General features: G+C 45.2%; 1 protein-coding gene across 1 annotated transcript in view; it reads right to left on the bottom strand.

Moving 5' to 3' along the window:
* The window catches only part of LOC121270791 (glutamate receptor ionotropic, delta-1-like), a 1,188,003-nt gene that overhangs the window by 758,783 nt on the left and 414,590 nt on the right, over positions 1 to 14,630 (bottom strand). Inside the window, exon 4 of the mRNA XM_041176231.1 lies at positions 5,705 to 5,910. Within this exon, the coding sequence (XP_041032165.1) occupies positions 5,705 to 5,910 (206 nt within the window). The remainder of the gene's footprint in view (positions 1 to 5,704; positions 5,911 to 14,630) is intronic.

Below are 14,630 nucleotides of genomic sequence, written 5' to 3'. Positions count from 1 at the left end.
CACAAACCTTCCGGAGGGGCACTGCCAGTGTGCATCGCTCACGGCAATGAATCAGGGAGACCCAGGCCCTACTTTTGGGGGAAACCTCGGTGGTTTCAGCCTCTGGACACTCCAAGCGCTCTGAGCAGATCCCACCTAAAAATGAGCCAAATAAATCTTTCCTGCAGTGACTTTACAAATTGTGCATCTAAGTAAACACCCAGCTCCAGGCTGCGACTGTAAATAAACCATTTGATTTCAGTTTTCATAATCATCAAACATTGAACACGGTAAAACAGACTGACAGGACAGAGGCACATTAACCAATCTAAGTGTCGAAACAAAGCTTTCACTCTGACCGGACTGAAAGATTCAAAATTAACCCAATATTAATCTGACTGGACTGAGAAACACAATGATAAATATTAACTGCGTTAAGAGACAATCAGACTAAAATTAGAGATGCAGCAATCTTCAAAATAATTGACACAGCAACAGATATGGCAACAATGTTCACTAATGTCACTTTAGAGAAGGAAATCTGCCATCTTTACCTGGTCTGGCCTACATGTGACTCCAGATCCACAGCAATATGGTTGACCCTGAAATGGTCCAGCAAGCCACTCAATTTTATCAAACAGCTACAAGTGATTCTAATAAGAATAAAATCAATTGGACCACCTGGCATTGACCTAAGCACTGGATTTGGACATAACAAGGCGTCAGCCACCATCTGACAGGGTGAGAGAGACAAAAACCCTCAAACCCCGTAAAAAGTACTTGGATATATACTTGGAGTGGCATAATCTACAGGGCTGGATGGTTCCTTGACAGCCAGCTCAAATACGATGGGCCAAATGGCCTCCTTCCACACTGTAAATTTCTATGTCTCTATCAGTTGTCACAACAGTGGATCCAGCCCCGAATTACTATTGGGCACATTGGACTTTTTTTTTTAAGGAAGACAGGTGTTTTTTTAAAAAAGATATAGAAACAAAATCTGACTGAGAATGTAAAGTGTCTACTTGCTGGCAAATTCCTATGTAGATTGTACTTGACCAGCTAGTCCAGAGAGAGCAGGGGTGTCACACCTAAAAAAGGTGTCATGGCCTACTTCGGAGACAGACACTTGAAAGGAAGAAATGCAATGCAAAAGGCTGAACTTTAATCTCCTGTAGTTGTGGAGATAATGGAGACTGATTGCCACAGCTCAGCAGAAGCCATCTCCAGTTGAGTTATATCTCAAAATGTGCAAATGGTCCGAGTTGAAAGAAAGCAGATTCTAGGTGAAAAGACTTGTTTGTTTTTCCCTTCCAGGAATACACAAGGGAATAGGTTGAAAGGGCAGCTGCAAACCTGATCTGTGCATTCTAGTTCGGGTGTGCTAATGGGTACTGTGGGGGTCACATCAGGATAACAGCAACTTGGCAGGTAAAAGTCTGTCTATCTCCCTCTCTCTCTCTGACTAGAGGCAAGTCAACAAAGCCACAATCAAAAAGGAAACAGGGCAACTCCTTCAGCTAACCTGCAGAACCAAGTGTCTCCAAACGAGCAGCTCAACTGCCAAAGCCAGCTCCACCGGAATCACCAAACTTAACGACCACAATATTTAACCATCTACTCCTCATGGACAAGCCAAACACTGATTCGCATATCTTTAACTTTTTTATTTTTGAACACAACTTCGCATTTCTGGTGTGTGTGTTTGTGTTTTGTGTTTTTATTATTTTATTTTCAGGTTTTAGTAACTAATAAACTTATCCATTCTTTTACTCAAGAAAGCCTGGTTAAATTGGCTCTTTCTAAAACATAAATACATTTGGACTGGGAAAAGGTATCCATGGGAGAAGGGATCATTTTTAAATAAACATTGTTGTGACCAACTGAGGGGGCTGAATAAAGGAGCCAAATCATTCCGCCTCGCCTGGGAGTAAAACGAAATTCAGATCTCGTTCAGGAAGTTAACAATTTGGGGTCTCTTATCCAAAATCGTAACAAATTGGGGACCTCACCTGGGTACCAGTCATAACACAGTTGATCCTGCAAAGTCATCCTCATCAACTCCTGGAGTCTTGTGCCAAAATATAGACTAGACAAGCAACAGCTTAACATAGATTATAATCACCCTTCAATCTATGTCCCAGACTCCTCTATCACCATCCCTGGGTATGTCCTGTCCCAGCGGCAAGACAGATCCAAGAGAGGTGGCAGTGCAGTGGCAAACAGTCAGATGGGAGTGACCCAGGGACAGCATTGATACTAGATTCCCAAGTCATCTCATGGCATCAGGTCAAACATGAGCAAGGAAACCTCCTGCTGATTACCATGCACCACCCTCCCTCAGCTGATGAATCAATGCTTCTCCATGTTGAACACCACTTGGAGGAAGCACTGAGGGTGGCAAGGGTGCAGAATGCACTCTGGGTGGGGGGACTTCAATGTCCACCACCAAGAGTGGCTCGGTCGCACCATTACTGACTGAGCTGGCCGAGTCCTAAAGGACATAGCTGCTAGGCTGGGTCTGTGGTGAGGGAACGAACAATAGGCAAAAACACACTTGACTTCAGCCTCACCAATTTACCTGCCTCAGATGAATCAGTTGATTACAATATTGGTAAGAGTGACCATCGCACAGTACTTATGAAGACAAAGTCCCGTCCTCACACTGAAGACACTATTCACCATGTTATGTAGTGTACTACTACTGCTAATTGAGATAGACTTGGAGCAGATCTAGCAGCTCAAAACGAGGTACTGTGGGCAGCAACAGCAGCAGAATTGTGATCCAGCACAATCTGTAACCTTATCTCCTGCCATATTCCTCACTCTAGCATTACCATCAAGCTGGGGAGCACCTTTGTTCAATAATGAGTGTAAGAGGGCATACCAATGGAGCACCAGGCATACTTAAAAATGAAAGCTACTGTCGATGCTGGAAATCTTAAATAAAAACAGAAAATGCTTGAAAAACTCAGCAGGTCTGGCAGCATCTGTGGAGATAGAAACAGAGTTAATGTTTCGAGTCATTATGACTCTTCTTCAGAGCTGTCAACCTGGTGGACATACAAAACAGGATTACCTATGTGCTAAACAACAAAAAGAGCATGCAATAGTCAGAGTTAAGCAATCTCACAACAATAGATCAAATCAAAGTTGTGCAGTCCTGCCAAATCCAGACAACTAAGCAACTAATGGAAGGAGAAGGCTCCACAAATTCTCAAGGATGGCATAACGCACCACATCAATACAAAAGACAATGCTAAAAAGTTTGCAACCATCTTCAGGCAATGGAATTAGTGGATGCTCCATCTTGGCTTCCTCCCGAGATCCTCAATCGCATAGACCAGTCTTCAGCCAATTTGAGTCAGTGTGATGTCACAAAATGGCTGAGCGCCTGGATACAGGAAAGGCTATGGGACCTGGCAACATCCTGGCAAGGGCACTGGAGGCTGGTGCTCCAGAACTAGCCACACCCCTAGCCAAGTTGTTCCAGTCCAGCTGCAACACAGGCAATGTGGAAAATTGCTTGGGTATGCCTTGTCCACAAAAAACAGGGCAAATCCAATCTGACCAATTAATCAGTCTACTCTCAATCTTCAGTAAAGCGATGGAAGGTATTGTTGACAGTGCTAAGAAACAGCACTTACTCACCAATAACCTGCTCACCAATGCTGTTTGGGCTCCAGACCCCATTACAGGTTGATCTAAACATGGCCAAAAGAGCAGAATTCCAGAGGTGAGATGAGAGCGACTGCTCTTGCCATCTAGGCAGCATTTGACTGAGTGTGGCATCAAACAGCCTAGTAAAATTGAAATCGATGGAAATCAGGGAGAAAATTCTCTACTGGCTGGAGTCATACCTAGTCCAAAGGAAGATGGTTGTGGTTGCTAGAGGCCAGTCATCTCAGCCCCAGAACAGGACTGCAGGAGGTAAGTTCCTCAGGTAGTCTGAACCATCTTCAGCTCCATCCATGACCTTCCCTACATCAAAAGTAAGAAGCGGGGAGGTTCGTTGGTGATTGTATCGTGTTCAATACCATTTGCAACTCTTCAGCTAATGAAGCAGTCTGTACCCACATACAGGAAGATACAGCTTGGACTGATAGGTGATCCAGGCAACAACCATCTGTAATGAGAAAGTCTAACTACTTTGTCTTGACATTCAATGGCAGTATCATTGAATCGCCCACTACCAACATCCTGGGGGTCACCACTGACCAGAAACTCAACTGAACCAGTCACATTAATGCTATGTTTATAAGAGCAGGACTGAGGCTAGGTAATTCTTAGGTGAATGGTTCACCTTCTGAATCCCGAACAACTCTCCACCACATTCAAGGCACAATTCAGGAATCTGATGGAATATGCTCCACTTGCCCTGGACAGGTGCAGCTCCAGCAACACTCAAGGAGCTCATCACCATTCAGGCCAAAGTAACTGTTTAATCAGTATCCCATTCACCATCTTGAGTGATCACTCCCCCAAGCACTGCAGTACCGGACAGCATGTACCATATACAAGATGCACCACAGCAACTTGCCAAGGCTCCTTCAATAGCACCTTCTAAACCAGTAACCTTCATAACTTAGAAAGAGAAGGCACCAGACCCATGGGAAGACCTCTACCTTGTCGGGTCTAAATCCTGGAACTCCCTTCCCAACAGCACCATGGGTGTACCCATGCCACACAAACTGCAGTAGTTCAAGGCAGCAGCTCACCATCACCTTCTGAAGGGTAAATAGGGTTGGGCAATAAATGGTGCCTTTGTTGGCAATGCCTGTATACAAAAGAATTACTTTAAAAAAACATTCTGCCTGTAATTAGATGCTGCATCTCCAACCTTCCTTCCTCAATGTCCTTTGATATGTTGCTTCTTCCAAAATGTGTGTCTATCTTTCCCACAACTCCATGTCTGAACTTCTACAGTTAGATTTCTGCTCTGCTGCATTACTTATACTGTCCTAATCCATATAAATGACATCCTATGTGACTGTAACCATGATAAATTATTCCCGCTCATCCTTCTGCAGTCTCTGTCATGGTCCCACCACAACATCCTACTCCAATGCCTCCCCTGGCATCCAGGTGGATGGAACAGCCCTCACTTGCTCCTATTCTCATTTGTCCAATCATAGTCAGAGAAACAACTGTGATGGCTCCACTTCCCACCCCTACATCATTAACCTCTGGAGTTCACCATGAATCCATCCTTGGATCCCTACTACCTCTCAGCTACTTGCTTTCCCCAGTGACATCATCCAAAAACACAAGGTTCCACAGGAACACTGACAACATCCAGTTTTATAACAGTTTTTATTAATTTTAGTACTTTAAAATTAATACATAAAAATATCACATATGGAAATATCTCACTAACAGACAGAGACACTCAAGAAGTTGACACTTTTTGAAACTATTGCCTATCAGGTCAAGGCTTGGCCTCCGGGTGGGTAATCTGCCTGATGGGTTGGCTGTTTGCTTACTTTTAGAAAGTTTTGAATTTCACATTTGACAATTTCTTGAATCGTAAAGACTGCGAGGCTTTGAGCACAATATTGAGAGAAATAGAACATTTAAAATTAGGAACTTGGACAATTCTGACTGTTTTGGCACCAACACACATTTGTCCTTTTCAACTCTCCTCTGCCCCCCACCAGCCCCGCTTCCCCACCACCCACCCCTGCCTTCCTCCCAGATCCATCTTTAAGTTGTATTGACCACTGACCTCATTGATGAATGCCTGAGCTCCGCGTGGGCTCAGCAAAAGGATGGCCCGACGCAGTGTATCCCGGTAACGGTTCAACTCCTCCGTCTTCATCGTGGTGAAGAGGCTGGCAAAGATCTGGCTGATGTTCTGGTCAATCCTCTGCAGTGACATGTCTAACCCCTGGCGGGAGGCTTGGTCCAGGAACCCTTGCAATCCTCGAATATCTGACAACACAAATCACAGGAAAGGTTGTTGCGATTATGTTGTGAAAATTGTAAAGCAAACTTTTAAGAAAGAGAAATAAATGGACTGTGCCTGGGCCAACATGCAGCCTCTGGAATCTTAACCCTGACCATGGCCCTTAACTTGGAAACTCCTCAACCAATCTTATTCATGAGAAGTTTATATTTCTCCTTTTCTATTTACTCCACCAGTCACACTGCCATCAGGGAGCAATGCTCCCTATTTGGGCATCTCCTAAATGGGCAGCTCAGCATACCACCTGCCCCATGGCATTTGCTAATTCTTCTCCTGAAGTGGCCGCTTGACATGACTCACCTGGAGATAGTTTGAGTTCATTCTCTCACTGGAAATAGAACAGCAGCATGGGTAATCAGAGAGAGAGAGAGAGAGAGAGAGAAAGGAAGAGCGACATAGAGAGAGATCGAGAGGGAGATACATAGTGAGACAGAAAGAAAGAGATGGAAAGAGGTATACAAAGAAAAAAATGGAGTGAGAGAAGAAAAGAGACAGGGAGGTAGATGTTTATCGAAAGTTCAACACTGATCTCTGTGGAAACCAGTTAAAATGTTAACCATTGAGCAGTTGCTTAAGAGCTTTGCTCTCAGGCTGGTTATTAAGATTTCTACACTCCTTTGGTCAGCCACCGGAGACCTTTATGTCAGATTTGCCAATATTCCCCCGTTGTCATTGCACTTTTCTTTTTAAGCTGCCTCCTGCTGGTTGCAAAATATCATCTCAGGGCTTGGTCAGTCAGCAGCCTCTATTAAAAGGGAGCAGTATGTTTCAAACAAAATTGACTACAAGGTGATTAATTTACATGTTTCCTTGAGGGACGAGGCATCATTATTGGATGGAATCCCTCCCATCGCTGAGCACTTGGTTCCTGTAGCTTGCAAGGAATGAATGCCTATAATATTTATCACTAATTTATCAAGGACAGTTGAGCCAGCTTTAAATTGGGCTTCCTCTTTAATTGATACATATATTTAATCTGAGCTAGTCAATTAAGTGCTTTCTTGAGGAAGATTGAAGACCAAACACAATACAACTCAAGTAAGAACTGATAAAGATGCAAGGACCACAGAGAATAAATACCAGCCACCTTTACTCAGACCGTGAAAAAGGATCAGGCACATTCCATGCTAATCTCTCCTTTCAGTAGAGTACAGGTTGCCATCATCCCTGGTTTCCAAGTGGCGTTCTGATCGAAGTTTTCCCTGTTGGTTCCTGCTCTACTGAAATCATGGAGCTTTGTGCAGTCGTATCATTTGACCCGTTATACAATTAAAATTTGGACATTTTAACATCTATATTAAAATAACAGTCAGAGGAGTTATAAACATTATCATTTTTAAATTAATTTGAAATGGGTAAAAAGATAACACCGCAAGGAGGAATGTAGCAAAAGTGCATTGTGTGTGAACTTTGTTAATTGGAAAGTTCCCATATCTGCCACTGCTTTATGCGAGTATAATGCTGTTTATTCACTGATGTGTTTTAAAAGCTCCACAGTTCCTAAATGGATTAGAAGGGATTCATTCATAGATATTCAGGAATCTGAGTCACATTACACAACCCCCACAGGATTACACCAAGTTTATACAACAGCAGTTTAATTTGAGATGTCGCAAGCATTCAGATGCTGCAATGTGACCCTTCTGTACAGCAATCAGTTCATTAGACCAATGTTCCTTCCTTACTCCAGTCGCATCGTGTAAATCATTTTGCTCAGTCTCGCAAAATATATGGGAATCTTAAGCATTCTAACTGCAGCTATGTGTGACCTGTATATTTAGATTCATCACAACAGTAAAGATCAGAGTGGCTTAAATATTTCATTATTTATTAAAATCGCTGGAGTAGTTCAGTTTGGCTGATTCTTCCAGACCTCTGCTCAAGCTGTGAAGGTATGCAGCTATAAATAAAGTTATAATATTAAAAAGAGTGATTCTCCTATGAAGTAGGGATTCAAAATTAAAAGCAGAGTTTATCTGTTGGACAAAGGTTTAGAAATATGTAAACATGTCTGGGCATAACTGTATGCTCAAGGACAGCAACATCTTGTGGCATTGAACATAGCAAACCCTCTAACACAAGGCAGTTCTGAAAAAAACAGAAACTGCCTCGACAACACCTCAGCAAGGCCCTGATAAATTGTAAGGTACTACAATCTAACAATGGATAACCTTAAGGATGCCGCCAGATAACTTGTCAACTGAATCCTGGACATTGAGTACAGTGACCACAAACTGCACCTCTAAGTACACTGTTTGCTTGAAGGATGTTGATTAAAATGAACGATGTTAACGAAAACAAATAAATGTTGTCCAGCATGAGGGTTCAACATGCTTCCTGCTGGTTTAGTTCCTTTATTGGAACTACACAGTCAAATTTTTAGATTTGTTGGATTCACTCCAGCGTTGCTCAAGGTCAAGGTATAGTTGATATTGGGCGGAATTGTCCCAGGTTTGCACTGTGTGGTAGCAGGCATGAAAAAAGACATCCTACCCGCCGGCCGCAATGGCGGGTTTTCACAACGTATTGTCCCCTTCCCACCTCAGTCACAGGAAACATGCTGGATTGTTGGTGGCAGCCACCGATTGGCCCACCACCCCATTACCTCACCACTTCCTCACGCTGGGAGACATATTTAAAATGCACCCGCGCACGCACTTCTCAATGCTTGCAGCCCAGGACTGCTCCGGTGAAGGTCAGGAGGTTTGCAGCACCCGATTCAGTGGCGCGTCCCCGGGACACCTTCTGGACGCTATGGAAGCCTGCTGCAATGTCCTTTACCCCAGCCCTGGCTGCAGAAGGACCATCAGTCTCACCACTTCGGCTTGAGAGGCATTGGCAGAGGTGGTCAGTGCAAATGCTGCACACAAGAGGTCAGTCATCTAGTGCAAAAAAGCAGATGAATAACCTCATCTGTGCCGCCAGGGTAAGTCAAGCACCTCATCAATTTCAACTCACTCACTCACAAGCCCATCACACATTCACTGGTATCTCACTCACTGCCTGCTCAAGGGACATCACCAGTCACTCTCTCACACAAACCCTCACATCTCCTTTGGGCCTCATCTCCTCTGGAGACTGCCTCCTCATCCCGTCCATGGCTCTGCTCAGCACACATGTATGCCTGGCATCCTTCTCATTTGGCCTGGCATGTACCTTGCTCACACTCTGCCCATCTGTCTTTATGCAGGACAAGATTGCGCACAATCACCAGAAGAGGTCCCAGGCCAAGGGTGGAGTGCTGGACATCAGGGACCTCACTCCATTCGAGAGTTGAGCATTGGAGCTGGCTGGAGAGGACATCGAATGTTCCTGCTGCGAGTGAGTTTGGTGGCAAACACTACATGAGGCTCCTGTACCACATCATCCCTCTCTCAATGCTACTCTGGGTCAACTGTTCTGTGCTCCACATGGCTGCCAAGCACTAACAATCTCCACTTTCTCTCCCGGGCACATCTGATGCGTCACTTTCAGGCAACCATGACCCCAACTCCAGCACCAAGAGCACCTTGGATGTGGACCCTGAGGGCAGCACCTTTGAAGAGCCGTCACGGAGCTCACCCAAACCCTCTACAGCGCAGTGACACACACCTTGGTGGGACCCAGATGTAGAGCAGCCTCACAATCACAATCTGGTGAGCACAGCGCACAATCTGCTCCACAGCGGGTGGAGGCAGGAACATCCTTGGTTGGCACTCTGGGGGCTGCTGGAGGCAAGGAATCTGCTGAGTCCAAGTCAGAAGATGAGCCTCTGGACTCGGTCCTCAATCAGTTGGTGGAGCTGCAAAGACATTCCCAGGAACGTTAGGAAGGGATGTCTGCTGCACTCCTCAGATTACAAAGCATGACAGAGGAGCCTGTCCGTCTTCAGTCTGAGGTGATGGCGCCGGTGTGACGGCACATCCTGGTCAACACTGGCAGAATGGTGGCTGCCATGGAGACCTTGGTCCAGGGTATCGGTCCTGCACTGCTACATGGGCTGGACTCCATCGCTGACACCATAGTTGGCCTCCAACAGTGTCAATGCGAAAGGGTTATGGGGCAGCTCAAACTCATTCCAGCTCCCCCATCTCCTCAAGGAGTCAGCCAGGGGCCTTTGGGCACCCACAGGGAGGAGCACACTCTGGGTCCATCCACTCAGGTGACTCCGCGAATGTCCAGCTGATCCAAATCCCCTCTTCCCGTGAGCCCCCACAGCTCCAGTTCCACAGGCCAGGGAGGGTGCCGCTGCCACACACAGCAGGACCCCAAAGCAGGTTGGGGCCCTCCAGGTCTCAGCCCTCTAGAGACGCCCACCAAGGTCATCACAGACAGGGTGTAGCGCTCAGCAGGCTGCCTCCACCTCTGCTATGGATGTCTGGGGAGCACCAAGATATAGCGGTAGGGTAGGGCAGTTAAGGAGAATTAGTTGCACAGCCTGGGCACGGGTGTTAATCACTTGTACATAACGTTCACTATTGTCAATAAACTCTAAGAATGTCTCCTTGTTTATGGTTCCTTGTTTGTATGAGCAGTGTTCATGTCACTCAGATGTGAAAGCTTGGTTCCTGCACAAGATAAAGGCAGGTGTCATCTTTCGCAAAGGGGATTTCACAGCCTGTCCAGTCGGCCAATTGTTCTGCTGCCCCCTAAAACGCACATTAATTTGCAGTCTGCACCTGAGGGGTGAAAAGTTCTGGAGCATTTGGTGGCCCTTTCATTGTTTAGTGTTGCTTGAGTGGGCAGAAAAGCTCCAGAGGCTCTAACTTCAAGTGTGTACATGGAGCTGCAGCTGAACGGTCTCAGCTGTGGAAGAATGCTCACTGTGACAAGCTTTTCCAAGTGGCTGGTCAAGCCCTGTGCTCGTGTACTTCCCTCAGTCTGTGCTGACTTGTCTCCGCACACCCGGCCTGACCTGCACTGGAGCCCTCGGCCCAGCTGGGAGAAAGCGACTGGCCAGTGACCCCCACCCCCCCCCCACCCCCAGAATGCGTGGCACCTCTTCCTTGATGTCCTACGGGCGCTGCTCAGGAGCGCTGCGCAAGGTTAGGTGCACTCACCTCGGAGTTCAGCTCGCCAGGTGCACACCTTGTCAAGACAGTCATGAAACATCCCCCTCTGAGGTCATGCCAGTGTGGGTGATAAACTTGGTGGTGGGCTGATTCCAGTGAGCAGGGCTTATAATGAGATGCTAAAATATTGAAATGAGGCTCCCGACATGCAGCAGTGAAAAAATACAGACGATCGCAAACTGGTTTCACGACTGCATGAAGCCTTGTGGCCGTATTGTCTGCTCACGCCCATCATGAAGCCTGCCATCAATAGGAGCTGACGATTCTGCCCGTGGTGTAGTGATGATAGTTCTCCCCTTACTGGGGACAGAGGTATCTTGCTAAACTCAGTAGCTTTCTACTTGGTTGGAGGGGGGGCTGGTTTTAAGGTAAATACTATTTTAAATATTGATGGATATCTTAAATATCTCTCTGCAACATTAATAAGACTTGGATTCTCTCATAGAAACATGATTATACTTTTCCTAGAACGATCAGTGTGGCCATTACCATCAATAATTACCATATAATTACCATATCATTACCATATAATTTAGAAAGTATATTATCTGATTTAGTCTACCAAATCCAGACTCCAGATCCCATCTCCGTACACTCTTCAGCAGCCAGTTACATTGTTGAGGAGATATGTCTGGACCCTTACCATATCTGGGTTGTTATAATCTGGCTAAAAAGTATTAAAAGGGCTATGTGGAGGGCAGTAATATTCTCTGGTGGTTCCTTTCTTTTGGGGAGAGTTAGATGGGTCTGAAGAACTGATTTAAGCGTCTGTGAGGCCTGTTATTTCTCAACCTTAAATAAGGGTGATCATCCAAGGAATACGCCTGATCCAGAATGGTCCCAAACAGAGGCTAAGATTGTAATCCACTGCAGAGTTGCAATCAGCCTTGGCCTTTAATAAATCAGAACATCTAGGAAATACGCAGCAAGTCGCACTTCACTTCACAGGAACATCATAAAACAAACCGAGAGAGTCGCATAAGGAAACATCAGATCAGATGACCAAACACTTGGTCAAAGAGGTGGGTTTTAGGAAGTATCTTAAAGAAGGAAAGTGAGGTAGAGAGGAGAAGGGAGAGAATTCCAGAGCTTGGGGCTGAGACAACTGACCAGCCATCAATGGCAAAGCAATTAAAATCGAGGATGTCAAGAGGCCAGGATTAGATGAGCATAGATATTTCAGGGGGTTGTGTGACTGGGGGAGATTACAGAGTTAGAAAGGGATGAGGCCATGGACCCGTTTTTAAAAAGGATGAGAATTTAAAAATCAAGACACTACTTGACAATGAACCAATGCAGGTCGGCAAGCACAGGAGTGATAGATGAACAGGACTTGGTTTGAGTTAAGACACGGGCAGGAGACTTTTGGATGACCTTGTGTTAATGGAGGGTAGAATGCGGGAGAGCAGCTGGGAATGCATCGGAATAGCTGAGTCTACAGCTAACAAAGACATGGATGACAGTTTCAGCAACTGATGGGCTGAGACAGGGCGAAGTCAGACAATGTTACAGAGGTGGAAGAATGCAGGGTTGTGATAGCACACAGCAAAAGAGCAGGTTAGAGAGTCAATGTTGCATCATCTCCTGATCTAATAAAATGTCCCTCTCATCAACCAACGGGGATGTAGGGGTTGCAGTACTTCCTGTTTATTTATTTATTTATACTTCTTTAAACATATTTGTTTCAAGGAAACGCTGAGTGTACTGATCCTTTTCCTTAAAACTGTTAAATTTCTTTTTTATTAAGTATAAGCTTGATCCACTATATTTTATTGATATTGTACATGGTGGCTGATGTTTGACTCATCAATGTGAGGGATGTACATGGTGGCTGATGTTTGACTCATCAATGTGAGGGATGTACATGGTGGCTGATGTTTGACTCATCAATGTGAGGGATGTACATGGTGGCTGATGTTTGACTCCAATGTAAGGGATGTCACTGCTAAGGAGCAAAACTATTTTCGCTTTTCAGAGCATCAAATACTCTCACGAAAGCTATAACTTATCTAAACTGGAGTTGATAGCACCCTTCTACACAACTGTTCCATATTCATGTAACTGATTAACTCTGGAGCTGTTCAGGGACAATATGAGCTGGCCAAGCTGACTTAAGAACTTGGTATAATATACAGCACTCACAACATAATACAACGTCCTGAGTCTGTTAGCACCACGAGATATATCACTGGAACCTTCAAGTCGACTCCAATATCCTGGCTATTCATGCTGGCACACATGGGAACACCACCCCACCCCACTACCAGCCCCCTCCACCCATCTGCTGTGACACAGAGACCCTCCATGAAGCTCAGCAAACTGCGGTAAACATCAAGCTCTGAAGAAGAGTCACTCCGACTCAAAACGTTATCTGCTTTTCTCTCCACAGATGCTGTTAGACCTGCTTAGATTTTCCAGCATTTTCTGTTTTTGTTTGAGATAAACAAACATCTCCCCATCCACCAGGACCTCACCAATGTCCCTCATCTCCGCTTGAAGCCATGTCAACCCTTTTGGACCCATGCACACAACCTTCGGCATTGCAATTTCAGCACCAAAGGAGCTTGGGTAAAATGAATGGTCACGAACAAACACCTCATGAAAGACCAAACACAGAAGGTCCCTGATTTTGACCCCCCACCAAGTTCATGGGCATCACTAAACCGCGTCCATACAAACCATGGCAGGTGTGGATACCTAACGCACAATTGGAAAATTAACAACTCTCCTGTGGTCACCGAGAACAGACCACGGAACACATAACGGCTTAACGCCCAACTCATGAACATGAAGAAGGTATAACCGCGATACACACCGCCACTCTGGACGTAGTATCTGGGCTTGACCACCCTGATGTGAAATTATAGTTGTTGCTCTATCCCCAGCTATCAGAAATAAGCAGTGCTGGAGCTTTACTCTGAATCTAACCCCTGCTGTTCTTGACCTCGAGAGACTTGAAATGCAACAGGCAAAACTGAAAGAAAAAAGTACTCAGCATTCATGCTGCTGACCCCGATCGCCAGAAAACTTAACCAAACACATGAAGGAGATTGATCACACAACCTACGAACTAACTCTGGATCGTTTCACAGCAGATTCCCTTTGCTAGACATCAGCTGCCTGGACTTTGACATTTCCAAAACAAAAAACGGAAGCTCTTTGATAGTTCTCAAATCTGCCTCGAGACAAAATGCCACCCTTTAATCAACTGCGTTTGTAAAGTTTCAGTCATACCCACTTGCCATTGTCAGCTGTTTCTACAGGTTATAAGAACTGCAGTTTGAAACACACAATTTAAAGCTAAATGTTCCTGAGCTTCATTTCCATTGTTGCATTTGACTTTGCCTCTCTCTCTCCTCATTTTCTCTCTCTCATCTGTGTGAGATAACCCCCGGCGGATGGACCGATTTAAGTGCTTTAGATGCTGCTGACCCTATGTGAATGTTTTGCGTCACTTTTGTTGACAGCTGTTACAGACCTTATAAAGACAAATCCAGCCACTTTGAGCACTGTACCAGTGAGATCCAGGCCTGCGACCATGGAGTTAGGAAGATGCATTTCTGTCAGTGGGATGTTACTTTTGTTTAACTTAAAACATTTGAAACTTTATGAAAAATATAATTATCCATGAAGGG

This window comes from Carcharodon carcharias, chromosome 28 (assembly GCF_017639515.1).
Source record: "Carcharodon carcharias isolate sCarCar2 chromosome 28, sCarCar2.pri, whole genome shotgun sequence".
Taxonomy (NCBI): domain Eukaryota; kingdom Metazoa; phylum Chordata; class Chondrichthyes; order Lamniformes; family Lamnidae; genus Carcharodon; species Carcharodon carcharias.
The sequence above is the reverse complement of the archived record's forward strand: the minus strand, read 5'-3'. Positions and strand labels throughout refer to the sequence as shown.